The sequence below is a fragment of the Anopheles merus genome, chromosome 2L (assembly GCF_017562075.2).
Source record: "Anopheles merus strain MAF chromosome 2L, AmerM5.1, whole genome shotgun sequence".
NCBI classification, from domain to species: Eukaryota; Metazoa; Arthropoda; class Insecta; order Diptera; family Culicidae; genus Anopheles; species Anopheles merus.
The window spans coordinates 24,986,788-25,001,553 of NC_054083.1; the positions used below are offsets into that span (position 1 = coordinate 24,986,788).

Genomic DNA, 14,766 nt, shown 5'->3' on the forward strand with positions numbered 1-14,766 from the left:
TCACACCGAGCTAATGGTAAACGAGTTGACACTGCTATCACTTGCGCTGCTGCGGCTGCCCAATAAAGTTATTGAGTTTTGTGAGCCAAGCACAAAGTGGACAACAGGACCGAGCAGGAGAACATCATTTGACAGCTTAATAGGTGTTGCAGCAACATCCCGTTAGTCCACAACACCATCACTACTACCCGATGGGAAAACATTATTGACAGCTTAAATGATCTGACGAAGACATTTTACAAACCATTAATCAAAATTTCGTTTCGCTGAGTTCATAATATTCTATCGAACTTACTTGGAAGTTTCAAATTGAATAATCGCACTCCAAACGCTTCTATTCCAAATACAGAAGCAACATTTCACTCGCATTTTTCGTAACAGATTTAAACGAGTTGAGTAAAAATATCGTGCAAAAGCATTTAGTTTATCAATTTAAAAGTTTGTCAAACAATGGATTATTTCGCCAGCCAGCTAACGAACACCAACCAACATTGATTTAATTTCCTCACTGCAGATGGAAATGCCCAGAACCTTGCTGGCAAAAAATAAACCTCGAGTCTCTACAACCGAGTGAGAAATACTCGAACCGATACTAATCCAATAAAGTGTGCTACGTCCGTTTAGCTCACCAGCTAGACACATCTCTCCCAGTGTTGGTTCAGTGTTTTTGGGCTATAAATTTTCGCTACCACCAGCAGCTCTTATAGCCCCCGCTACTAGAAACCAAACTATAAAACGATGGTGCATATTTCGGAGCTTTCTGGACGGGCTCTTGTCAAACCCGATTTGTTCAACCACCGATCACTGTGTTGCAAAGCTATGGTTAGAGGACGAGAGAAAGCGTCAGGATAAAAAAACAACCCACTAACGCGTCTACTAGCATCTTCCTTTGCCAATTTCGGCCCCGGCTTACGATCTATTGCAGTTACTAAACGAGAAAAAGATCGAGAAGAAAGAAGTAGCTTTTTTGTTGTTTTTCTTTCCCTCGTTGCTGGGATCGTGTTCCAGACAGGGAAAGGAGGGCGTTTTTTTAAAGGTCTGAAAAGCGTTCGACAAGCTGTCATGAATAATTCAAGCTCACACGCAAACTTCCTGCAAAAATCCTAGATGTTCTTCCCACCGGCTTGGGTTTTAGCACAAGCGACACATAACGTAGCAGTGAACTGCACCGGTATGCGTGGGTAAGGGAAAGGCACACCAAAGAGACACACCAAAACGGCACAAAGTGTGTGTTAAAATTTTCTTCTTTACTATGTTTTTCTTAAGGATTTTCCCATACAGAACCGGTGGTTTGCTTTCATTCGAATGAACTAATGTCATTAAAATTGGATTTTTTGTTTCATCTCCTTTTTGTAGCTGCAGCCCATAAATGCACATAAATTCAGTGAGGATAGAAGATAGTGGAAAGAGAAAAATTAGCATAAGAAGAAAAAAACTTTGAGCCTAAGCTGATTATGAGAATTTAAAAAAAGGGCAAACTTTTTCCACGCAGCTAAATTTAATTTTCACACGAGAGACGATTCATTTACCGTTGTCGTACAAATTCTGGTACCCCACTTGTTTTCCCCAAACAGGCTGGTGTAAAGTGTTTTTCAATTGGCTGAGCAAATAACATTAAAAATCAATAACGCCAAACCACAACTAGAAACAACGGAGGCTTCCGCTTTCTCTCTCTCTCTCTCTCTCTAAAACCACTCAATCAATCAACCAATCAATCAATCCTATTCAAGCCTATCAGCAAAGGATCTTCATTCGTACAATTTCCCCCCCTTTTGGAGGTCAACATAATTTTCCCAGCCGTGCACATCCTGCACACCCCCACGAGCCGGACTGGGGTAATGCATTTCAGCACGGCATGGGGATGCTTCACACACGACACATAGCAGAGATTGTGGCAGCGTTATTGACACTGATAAAGCAATACCACCACCCCCCGGGGGGAGTGTACACTGAAAAGGCCTGCTTGACACGCTGCATAAATGACACTCTCCATGACTTATTTGCATACACAAATCCTGTCCATCAACAGAGACAGAGAGGAGCAGGAGGAGCCGTATTCTCTCTCTCAGCCCATTCTGAGTTCTGACCCCCAGAGCTGTCAATGACCTTCCTCCCCGGTTAGACCGAAAGGGCACCGAACACGAAAGCTTCATGTTTATGGGGTGCAAACTTTCACACACCAACCTGCCCGCCTTTTCCCCCTCACACGTGTAGAAGTGGTGGGCGCTTGATGGGTTGATCGATTTTCCATCCCGCCTACGTGCATGGGAACTGTCCACCTTCGCACACTGCCGTGCGGCCGTGGGTTGCACGAGCCGAACAGGTGAAAAATTCATTCAACCATGTTTGCGTTGTGATTGCAGGTGACATAAAATATTCACAACATGTTGCAAAACTTTCGGAGACGCACTACACACACACACACCCAAACCAGTGGTGTCGGTGAAATATGAGTTGACCGCTGTTATCCGGGCTCTGCTGCTGGGTTGGAACAATATTTATCCACTGAAGTATTCATAATTTCCATAGCGCTTAATAAAACATGTGTGCGCGTTTTTGTTCCGTTCAGTGAATGCAGGTGGGGCCCAAACTAGTCCAAAACTATACATTTCTATTCCGAAAGTATCGGAGCGGGATGGAATGGTATATAATTTAAATGCAGCAATACAACTGTAATTCAATGTGCTAAACTACACTTAACCCGTTTTGTCAAACAAATAATATGGAACAGATAAATATAGCTGAAATGTGCAATTCAACCAATATTTTATTTTGTAAAATTTCTACTCGTTATCAATTAACTTATCAATTTCTACAAAAGGCCCGCCAGAACCACTACTAATGAGCTTGGCTATGAGTGACTAATATGTAATAATCTTCTCTTCTTTGAAAATATAAAATATAATATTATAGTAATCTAATAAATTAGCTATATTACGACCATAACATCTTATCAAGCCCTTAGAGTAACTTACTTACACTGAACATGTGAAAAGTCACACTTACAAAGCAACCTCATGCTCCAAATCAATTGTAATTGGTGTTACGTTCCATTTCGTGGTTAGGTTCAGCACAATCGATAATGAGCGTACCATTAATTGTGTGGTTTAGAAGAAAGACACAATTAACGCTACGCACGATAACACATCGGTCCATTATCGCGGCTCTATTCATCAGAATCACCACAAAAGGTTTATCGTTTAATCGCTTCAAAGCGCTTGATTGCTTCATAACCGAGTGTACAGCATTCAAGATTCGCCATGCATAAACTTACAGCTTTAAAGTAAGCTTATATCTCTTCAAGCACCCAAACCATCTAGATGTTCTTAGTGCACAACACACCGAAGCATACGATTATCCAACACACTCTGCACCGAAAAGCATAAAGGTACCCACCACTCGAAACGGTTCCAGCGATCAATATTTTATGACGGAACATAATTTGAAGACACACATCAAAGACTGCTTGCCGCTGCTGCTGCTGCTGCTGCTGCCCGGCACACAGGCACATTGATGTGAGCAGTACAGGCTAAAGTGCACACGCGGCGAGTATTTGAGCAATTTTTGGATGCCAAAATCCCCCCTCGGCGAGCCACAGCACGCGTGACTTTGAATATTTGATTCTGCCACCGTTTGGCCCTCGTCGGACTCGGTGCTTCGTGTGCTTTTAACATGCATTTTTGTTTCTCGTGCCAGCGTAATAGAATTTAATATCAGCGATATAATACATGGATACAGTGCAAACAGAAAAAAAATAGAAACACACCGCCCTAAAAAACAGAAAGGATGCCGGTAAGGATATGTGAGATATGTTAAATGGTGGGAGGGATTTTGGAGTATCATTAAAATGTTTTGGAAACTAATATGCGGTTCGCTGGGGCCATGGATGATCATTAAAAGGTTTTATGGCATGGTGGAGGGACACGCTTACGATTCCACTTTAAACGATAAGCTGAGCTTGAAGATTCAAATTGAAGCAGTAAAGCCACAGAAACATGTTTTTAGATATTAAAGATACACGAGATGCATTGTAGAGAACAATTTTACCATAAAAGTACAAACGGCAACACTCCTAAAGCTCCGACACGATCCGGTGTGAAAATTCGTGACATAAAACCACAAACAGTACACACTGGTGGCGAAACTGTCGTCCCAAAAGCTCACCCTAGTTTTACTGTTAACCCCACACACACACACACACACATTCAATCCTTTCGCACAGTTATATCCTCGGGCTGGGAATTAGTTCAATTTACCGAAAAGCACTTCAACACGTTCCACATACGACCACATCAAACATACCGAAATCCGTTTACCCGGTGTGTGGCGTGTACCCGGTCGGAGGACAGGAGGTAAGCGAAACCACAATCTGAACTAAAATCACGCATCCTGTCATCAAACAAAACAAGACCGGAACTTTTTGTGTTTTACCGATATAAACATATCAAAACAAGGCTCTTGTACAACCCACAAATGACGTACGTAGAAACTCTCTTGGTCGATAGAAGATCCTGAAGAAATTGTAGAGTTTTGTTCAGAATGTTGGAGAAAAAAAGTAACCCAAATATGGGACAATTGGGCGTTGACTGGACACAAGACATCTTTGCTATACAACAAGTGGAGAAGACACAGAAGTTGTCTCGGTCAGAAAATTTAACCTAAAAAATGATCCAAGGAAAACAAGATCTTCGGTTGCACTGACGTTATCTTGTTCTAAAGTCTGAGAGCTAAAAAGCTGCATTAACAAAACGACAACACGGCAAACGAACAATGCTCTTTTGCTCGCTTCTATCTTCTGTTCATCCTCCTGAACCAAACAAACCATCCTACGCCTAGAACACTAACGAAGAAGCGAAGAAAAGTACGCAGTTTTAAAGACCAATTGGTACCAGCCTTCTTGGCAAATGTCGTGCCAACACAACGAACTACTGTCTGCATGCCGTTCAGTTGTTTGCTCAATGTTCTTGTTTGACAACAGTGCGCCTACAACGGTGCCTACGCGTTGACTTCTTTGCCAACTGTTCCATCCGCAACGAAGCAGGTGATTTTTATGCGAGAACACGTTTCTCGGGCGAAATCATGTTCTGCCGTATCGCTACTCACAACACCCTGACCGTGCTTGAGAGACGTTGTGTACGTTGTTCTCACCTACGCAAAGTACCACTGCAATGTTCCAGCTATCCAGAAAAGACGAAAATGCATGTATTTGTGCGGAAGAAAAACAAGGCATTTCTTGGGTGCAAAGACTGCTGGGGGTTAGATTATAAGGCAAAAATGATACTGTTACGTTTGACGGGCGTATTTTCGGTAACGCTCAATTAAGGCTACGAGAGAGCGCTTTCCAAGAAGATTATTTTCCAATTGAATTGCGATGAGATTGTGCCTGATACGTCTATTTTAGATATGTTTAATCAGTTTAAGATGGATGCCTCAAGATTACAAAACTATTCCAGACAGACTTTATTTATTTCGATGAATGACGACGTTTGAGGCTTTCAACTCATCCTACAAACCTAAACTTAGGACTCTTCAACACATCACTCACAGTAATACTCACTAGAATATATTTGGAAAGGTTCAAAAATCTATCTGACGACCAAAATACAAGAATCCTAACAAATAAAACGGCTTTTCATTATATCCAACCAAACCACATACTATCGGTCCGTCCCTTGGGACTGCACAGCTCACAAATACTTCACCGAGAGCTGTACACGAATGGACGGTTAAGCACAGCATTTAGAAAACATCAGGGTGCATCACCACACGCCTTTTCATTAGTTCCCGATGCACAGAGCATCACTAAACCACCGTGCTCTAAATCAAACCGCTGCTCTCATTATGTCCTTTTCTTCTAATCTCACGCAATCAATACGCTCCCTCTGCTCCAGCTGGACCTCCTATGCATCCAAACTCGTGTAGCGTAACGAACATCGACCCAAAAAGCCATTTCCAGAAGAGGGCCTGTAATACCACCATATTGCAGCTTATTCCCATTCACCGTGGACCGTGTGTGTCGACGTGGGGCCATCGATGCACATGCAGCTACCCCCCCGCATGGCAAGATGGTGTTCACGCTGTGTGCACAACAACGCCGAGTCCAGTGGCGAAGGTTCAGCGAAATTCAGGCGTCTAACCCTTTCTTCGTCATATTGAACACTCTCGCGCTCTTGCGCTGTAGAAAACATCAAAGAGACAACAACACACGCCTGCACACTCTAACACACCAGAGCTGTGTGTGGTAGGGGGAGAATTATAATGCAGCACCACGTCCCCGAAACCAACGAAAGGGGGTGGCCAAAAACCCTCCACTGCACCGAGGGGAAGACTTTGTGCGAGAGAGTGGGATCAAATAGACCATTTTCTGCGCTGCGAACGACACGATGATGCGACGGTCGCGTCTGTCTGGACGGCCTAAGGTTTTATGCAATGCAGCTGCACACGGAAACTGAATGCTCCCGGATGCTGCCCCTTCAACGTTCCCGTTGTTGTGCAGGTGTTTTCGTGTGTTCGTTGCGCTTTATGCATACTTTTACTACCCACGACAACGACGATGATGATGATGATGACGTTGAAATGCCGGCCGAAACGTGTAATATTTCTAACTACCCAAGCATTCCGTGCACTCTCGTCTGCAGCCTCGCATGCACACGGGATGACGACATCGTGCACTATTTATTATGCTCTGCTCGGCCCTTTATCCAGGCCGAAATTTATTTCATTAGGTCCATTTGTCCACATGGGAAAGCAGTAGTAGCAGCAGCAGCTTCCAGCCATCCTTTCCAACTCACAACGATTGGGTATGGAACCGTTTCGCATAAACAAAAAGGAAAAATGCTGCGAGAATGAAAGCAAGCGCCCGCATAACGCATAATGGGCAGCGAAAAATGTGCTGGGTGGCAAATAATTTACACAAAATTTGCCACGACACCGACTACTTTTACTACCAATCGATACTCGCCAGTTTCACCCACGGAACACGGGCACAAAAACAGCACGACCATTCCCATTTGCAAGTGCATTTTCCCTGCCCGGGAAGTGTGTGACACAACTCATTACACCCACACGAGTTGTTTTTGTCTTTTCTTTTTGCTCGGCGTATGTGTACCTCTCTTCATCGAACATGTTTGAACAACTGTGTCCTCTTGTAGATGTGTGTGTATGCGCCATGTTAACGCTCTGCATATATACTACGCACGTGTCGCATCAGCCATTGGCTCGAGCGGTTGTGTTTTTTTTTTTGTCACAGCAGTGGCAGCTTCTCGAGTTGTGCAAATTGTTCTTTAAAATTCATACCCAGAAACTGCAGCACGTTGCATGGTCCCTTGCACACGTGTGCAGTGGTCGAAATTATCTGCGAAGTGATGCTCGTGATGCACGTGCTCCTGTTTTCACTTACTGCTTGCCCCGTGGGCACAGTTTGCATGTCCATTCCATAATGAAACTGACAAAATGGGAGGCAACAGTATTGATCTTGATGTATATTGAACACGTATGTGTTCGTTTCTTTACATTCTTCGTTCGTCTGCCGCAATGAATTCATTTATAAAAGAACTTCACGCAATTTAGTCATTTATTTTAATAAAAAATGTGGGAAAAAGCTCAGTTGCAGGAGTTAATAAAGAGTGAGTTAGTGTGTTCGAATGTCGAGGTATATTGTTAAGAATAATTTAAAAAAAATATTAAAGAATTACAATTTAGTGCAAAGATTAAATCCAAGATTAACTCTTCAAAGAGTTGCTCGACTTACAAATGAATTTACTCACTATGGGTATCTAACAATCGGGATGAAGAACAAAATCACTCCATCAACTCTTGAAAGAGCTATTTCAGCTATTTCTTGAAAGAGCTTTTTACTTATTTCATATTTTTTAAAGAACTCTCTAAATATTGATTCGACTCTCTAAAGATTTACGTACGTACTAGTCGTCGTGTAGAGCTAAGCCAATCATCTCGACTTAACTCCCAAAAGAGATTTTTAACTCATAAGAGAATTAATTGTCTGTTACTAAGTCGCTAGTCGCAACAATCTGAGTGACATACAAATCATGTGATGATTTATTTCATCTCAATCTTTGCAAAGTTCTTAGCACTCATTCCTAGTGATTTAATCGATTGTGGAGATATAAATGTTATTTATAGAAGATATAACTAGGAGATGGATGTATATGAGATTCAAGTGTGACCTAGCAATTATAATGTGTAATATTCTCTTTAGGTTTGATTAGAATAATTAAGTATAATACTTTTGGTTAAGCCTAATTGGCGGACAAATTTTAACTTCAAAACATACAAAAATATATAAAATACAGAATGAATTTATTGATTTACATTTTTCTGTAAAAGAAAAATTCAAATTTTACCCATTGCTTTGTTCCATTCCTCATTGGCCATACACAATAGTAATTGTTCAACTTTATGAGCGCCGCAGTTATAAAAAGAATAATCATCTCCCATGGCACAAAAGACAAACCATCGACAAAATGTCTCTGTTTGTTTTCAAACAACTTTTTCCCCAAATTCGACACCCAATATCGGATATATAAATAAAATCGACCGCAGCAAAACATACATTATTTTGGATAAAGTTTTCAAATTTATCAAAAATAAAGTTGCACCAGGGTTATCCATTACCCCAGGCACAGCATTAACATCATGCTTTGGTGAAGGGCGAAACAATAATCAACGCCCTACCCCATCCCACCACCGAAACGCACAATCTCTCTCTCTCTATTCTCTGCCTGACGCTACCAACCATTTCCTTCCGGTCGATACAGTCCGTTCGCTCCATTCACTTCCGCCAGTGTGCGCTCGACTGCTCGTCACTTCACAACAGAAGCGCACAGTAGACGCCCATGAAAAAAAAACAAAACAGCGAGCCCACAACAAATGAGGTTATCAGCGCGTCCGTATCGAATGCAGCGTGTGCTGCACTTGCCCCACACGTCTAACACGTCTCTTCGGTGTAGTGCGCATCTATGCCCGACAATCGGGACCAACGTGCTGCTGTGAGAATATTTGGAGCATCTCCTGTGGTTTTCCATGAACTCGGTCGGAGGTGGAGATGGTGGAGATGGTGGTTCCGCACAATCTCGGCTTTCCAGCTGAATGATTCCGGAAAAACAGGCAACCGTTGACCGCCGCCACATTTTCTGCCCAACTAGAAACGAGAAACGTCGCCACGCATCATGTTATCGCAGCAACAAAAAAAAACGTTCCCAGACTGCTTTTGGGAAGCTGTTTTTTGTGTGTTACCATTTTCTATGCGTTACTTCCTCCCCGATGTTTTCCCACAACACGCTCACTCACAGCACCATCTCATCAACAATTACGCTCCTCGAATTTGAATGCAAACATTTTCACGTCAAACTCGGGATGCAATTTTGACGCACTTCTGTGGGCTAAACGGCATCACAACAGCATCGCGGCAATAGCGAAACAGATTACGTTCAGTCATGCGACACCACACGACCAACTTTTGCACCACAGGAAAGCACAACCAAGGCCGCCGTACAACAGTCGTTCCCCGTTTCCCTTGCTTTTCACGCCGATTTTTATCCGTGTGCCGGCATCGCGTAACTCGAGTGGGAAAATAAAATTACCTACTTGGCCAAACAAAGTGAAACTAATTAAAAAGTAATTTGCAAACACAAGAGGCACAACACGGCCGGGGGTTTGTCGATTCACTCATCCAGGCCCGATTGATAATGCATTTGGCGCGGCTCACAGCGGCTATGGGGGAGAGCTTTACCATATTTTCGGGAGCCCGCGTACGGAGAATGGGAATAGTAATTCAGCGAGTAGCACAACCGGTACAAAACAACACCTTACAATTGTTCAATTGGTAGTTTACATCATTGATGAATATGCATTCTTGTACATTACTTTACAGTGGCATAGTTAATTACCAAAGCAGTGTGTTTGAAAATTAATTTTTGCATCGAACTTAAGCATTAAAATTGAGTTTTTTTCCATAGTATGGGGAAAAATCTTCTTCAGTGTTCAATAACGAAGGAAAGCGACAGATCAGCAGCAAACATGTACTGCGCTGTCTCTACTTCCTCTATCTGCTGCAGAACAACGCACTACTGCACAGACAAAAATCAATGTAAAACTTTCACTTGCCACAATAAACAGAAAGTTAATTAAATGGTAGAATAAAACGATTACTTCATCACTTCCAGCACATCAAGGGCAAACAAACATCACCGAAAAACGAAACCAAAAAACGCAACTGAAACGAATGGAAAATTGGTAAATTTTCACACACGTTCCCGCGCGTTGCTGGTGATGATGGGCAAGCAAATCGGCTTGCCTGTTAACACTCACTCGCTTACGGCAGCATCGTCAGCAAACACAGCTGCACATATTATCCATCGTCAAAAGCAATAGCGCGCAATTTGCGCATTTTTTTTCTTCTTCTCTGGAAACCGTCGGACGAACGTTTATGTCATTGCGAGACAGAGAGATGCCGTCAAAATATAACCAGCAGCTTCCACTTGTATCGTACGCTTGCGAAAAAGTTGCTCGCTTTTACCAAAGTTTCAAACGCGTAATCCCGGGCATTTAATTGTACAAACATTAAGCCAAATGCTATCAAATATGCTGCACACTCGCAGTATGTAGTACGCATACACAAACAAGCAAGAGTGTAATGAAAAAGTGCACTGGCGCAACCATCACGTTTCACGTTTAATTGCAAGTTTAACAGCGCATCAAAGCTAACTCACTGCAGATCGTTGCACATACATACTGGGAAAAATAGCGAAATTAATAGGGATCTCCCTTTGAAACACTCTTTTTTTCTCATGTTGCACATACTTATCATACCCATCGGTCCAGATCATCAACACCAACAGCACCACTTGGTGTATGTGCAAAAACTCTTCTGCTGCAGCGGGAAAATCATTCCACCGCGTAATTGTTGTGTACACTTTTATTCCAGTATGCCCGAGTGCATATAGACCTCGTTAACGATGCGAATTGGATTGGAAGCTTTTTTATTGAATTAGTGGTACTCAAGTGAACGGTGATGTTGCCCGGCTTTACTTGCATACATTCAGCAAAGTTGCTGTATCGTTTTAAAATCGATGTTTAAAAGTTTGACTACTAATGAGTTGGTAGTTGTTTTTAGTAGGTAAAGAAGTAAAGAAGTAGTAGAGTATTGTACGTTCACAATTTGTAGTATATTTGATTGCTTGGTGCATTCTGATCGGATTCGAACTCGCGACTCATGGTGCATTGGTGCTATCACCTTCCCACGGCACCATGCGACTGTTCGCTCTTACACACGTCAATCAACCTATAGATTCGCAACACTTTTAGCGCGTTACATACCTACACAAATAGCAAAGCATAAAGTCCCAAAAATAGATTCCGCAATCTAAACAACGTCCAGATATGCAAAAATCATACATAAACTGCCATAACAAACGATTCTCGAATGGCTTTTGCTCATTGCGATTTGCGGTATAAAAATATCTTCCGGTTCTATTTTTATCAACAGTGGGCACTTAGAAAAATTGCAGCACCGCAGGTAAGGCAACACTATCGATTTTACGATTTTGGCTGCAAGTACCGCACAGCGCTAGCTTGGCCCCATGTCCTTGGACCGGGCAATCGAAATTGACCATCTGTACCCAGCTTTTTTTCTTCTTTGGCTTCCTTCTGTCCATTATGTGATTATGCAAACATCATCCCAATTCAGCATAGTGCTTTTTCAAGAGGAGTTCCGAAATACTGAGCAATCTATGAACATCTGGGAAAGGGTAGTGATCCTCAGGTATATCATACAATACTATAAATAAACACTTTTATTGATTCAACGCTACCGCAGCTCAGGTTTCAACGGCTATCACTCGCACACTTTATTGTACTTATTGCTGTACCGTATCACTTTCCACACTATGCTAAATTGTTCCAGGAAGGGTGTTGCACGTATAGTGCGGTATCATGTTGCCTAACCGTAGGCAAACTTTCCCAACTTTTCAACAGGGAAAGAAAATAACTTCCTATGGCTTTTGCTGGTGCAGCACACGCACACTAGATAAACAGAAAATTTTCCACGAAAAACTACACTATAAATTCTGGCTGCCGAGTAAATCGCTCAATATCGCCCCCATGAGAGTAGAATAACACAGGGCGCAGGAAGTTTACGATTAACAAAAAAATTCCCCTCCTATTCGCTTTGATGAGGTGTACTGAGATTCACTAAATTTACACTCACTCAGGGGCACTCGCTCACACACTCGTCCGGTGGGGGAATAAAACGAGTGATCGTATTTGTTTGCCGAGAAAGGGTTTGCCGATTACTATTAAAGATCATTCGTGTGACCTAATTTCAAATTTTAGAAGGTTTCTCAAACGTGGGAGGAACGGCAAGAGATACATTAACCCAAATTGGGATATGAAGCATTCACAATCTAATTTTGGAAATGTATTCGAAACTTTCAAACTAAATGTATGATATAAATTTACTTACATAATCGGCCGAAGCTGTGCGATAACCGCTTTTTTATCTTCTGCAAAGCACCTCCTTTTTTCTCGCGCATTGTTACTCCTGGAAAAGATGCGATGATACCAAACACACATTAGTTAATGAGATATTGATTGAAAACGAATGACGAAAAGTATGTCTTCAAAAAAAATGCATTAAAATTAAAGGTTTGAGAAAATATTGACACTATTGGGGAAAATATTGGATTGACGACAAAAAGAAACCAAATTTTACAAAAAAAAAGCCTCCTTAGTACATCAAACACCACCATTTCAACGACCTGAATCACAATTTCGGACAATTGTACTCAAGGGTAACAGTGTGATCCAATCAATCGGAGTGCCAATAACGGTGTGCAACATAAGAAAACAACATCAGGAAGCAGCAACAACAGAACACCACCCGTAGTGAAAAGCATCCAAGTGTTGCACAATTAGTAAGCATGTTCGCTCTCCTTCTCCGTATCTTTTCCCCAGCCAACGGCTGCAACGGGCAAAGAAAACGTAACTGTTGGAGAGAGATTTCTGGCAAACGAAAAATGCACAAAAACTTTCATCTAACGCAAACCACGCCAGATAGCAATGGTCCCGGACGATACTTTTGCACCCCCTTTGGTCCAATCGATACGGGATTGGCATGGGAATGTAGGTACGTACGTACGGAAGCAGCTACATTATCATTTCGTAATTAATTTAAGCACATAATTAACCAATAATCCGACTGCGGGGATGGAAAGAAGGAAGGAAATAAAGAGTGTTATACGCCCCAATGCTAATGAACACTAATACGTTTTATTTGTTTCAATACCTCCCATTTTGGAGCATGGCTTTGTGGGGAGAAAAATAAAGCAAACTAAATTTAAAAAACAATAAACATTATTTCACAAGAATAGTAAGCGCGATACGCTGGACTAAAACACGATAGCAATAAATGTGAGTTTGCTTTTGAACGCTTTTGCCCCACGAGAGACCGTGCTAAAAGGAAACCGACTAGAACGGTGCCGCCTTTTACGTCCGCGTGGTTCAAGTTCAATCGCGTCACCTACGAGTCTCGTCATCACACACAACCACACGTATGGCAATGAACGCACGGACGCAGAAAAAATGGATCGCGTCTATTGCTCTTCCAGCGCGGTCCGCGCAGTGTGGCGCGTTTGTTTGCTTTCCATTCATTGCTAATTATTGCGCGGAACGCGTCGTGAACTTGAACGGAGCGTACGGAACGGAACGGAATGCAGTCGACGTGTACCAGGGACAACTTGCATACGCGCACACACGCACATACCCGGGGTGCCATTCAGTGGTGCATCCACAAAATTCGGTTGCACAGGTGACAGAGGGGGGCCCCCACGACAATGCCGCGACAGTGACACAATCGTTTTGGACCTCAATGGAACAACACCTCGTCGACGCATCGTGTGTACATTTTTTTTATCCTTAGCTGACCACACCGTTTCAATGGTAAAAGGTGCGCAAAATGCAATCAGGGCCACCAGCGAACAAAATGGACTCCCACCCCATCACTGACGCCCCTTTGTCGCACACACTGACACCTTGTGCGGGTATAATTGTCATCACCAGAGAGAGACCAACTGCGCTGAATTAAAATGATCGCCGTAGCCGAGCGCAAAAAAAGGAAGCAATTGTCGACCGTTTCAATTTCAAATTCCAAATACTGTACGTGACCTCTCCCACCCTTTGCTTCTTTTCGTTTCCCTCCCTTTCGTTTGAATGGTTTCGCGTCTAACGTATGCTGGCCCGGTGCTCGGTTTAACTTCTCCTCTCTGGCAAGCCGAAAGGTCAGCTAGATTGGTCTGAAGCTCGTGCTCGACCCGGTCTGATTGACACATGCGGTTGCTGTTGAGCTGGCGGAACGAACTTCGCGCGCTCCGTGTAAATGATGCAGTGAGGAGAGCATTGGTAAAAGGGAGATGCAACTCAATCAAAATCTGGGATTTTTCGTAATTATTTTCTGCGATTTTTTGTTAGAAATTGAAAGACATTAGCAGAGGTGTTGGAGATGTGGTTGGGAATTTCAATACATTCTGAATGTTGTTAGATTACATTTCTCACTAGACAACGAACCCTAGACATTCATCAAGACACAGATTCATTTACCCTTAGACTTCCTTATAACATATTGGTTTGAAAATAAAACGGACTGAAAGCATGAAAACTGTTAGCGACTACAAACCCTCAATCAGGAAATTACTCACTCATGCATAACCGTGATGCTAAACAATAAACCCACCCAAGCCACAAACAAAGACA

General features: G+C 42.5%; 1 protein-coding gene across 2 annotated transcripts in view; it reads right to left on the reverse strand.

Moving 5' to 3' along the window:
* LOC121591574 (cyclin-dependent kinase 14) overlaps positions 1-14,766 on the reverse strand; it is a 131,823-nt gene that overhangs the window by 72,161 nt on the left and 44,896 nt on the right. For both annotated transcript variants that reach the window (XM_041912256.1, XM_041912257.1), the window contains exon 2: positions 12,482-12,559. In XM_041912256.1, the coding sequence (XP_041768190.1) occupies positions 12,482-12,559 (78 nt within the window). The remainder of the gene's footprint in view (positions 1-12,481; positions 12,560-14,766) is intronic.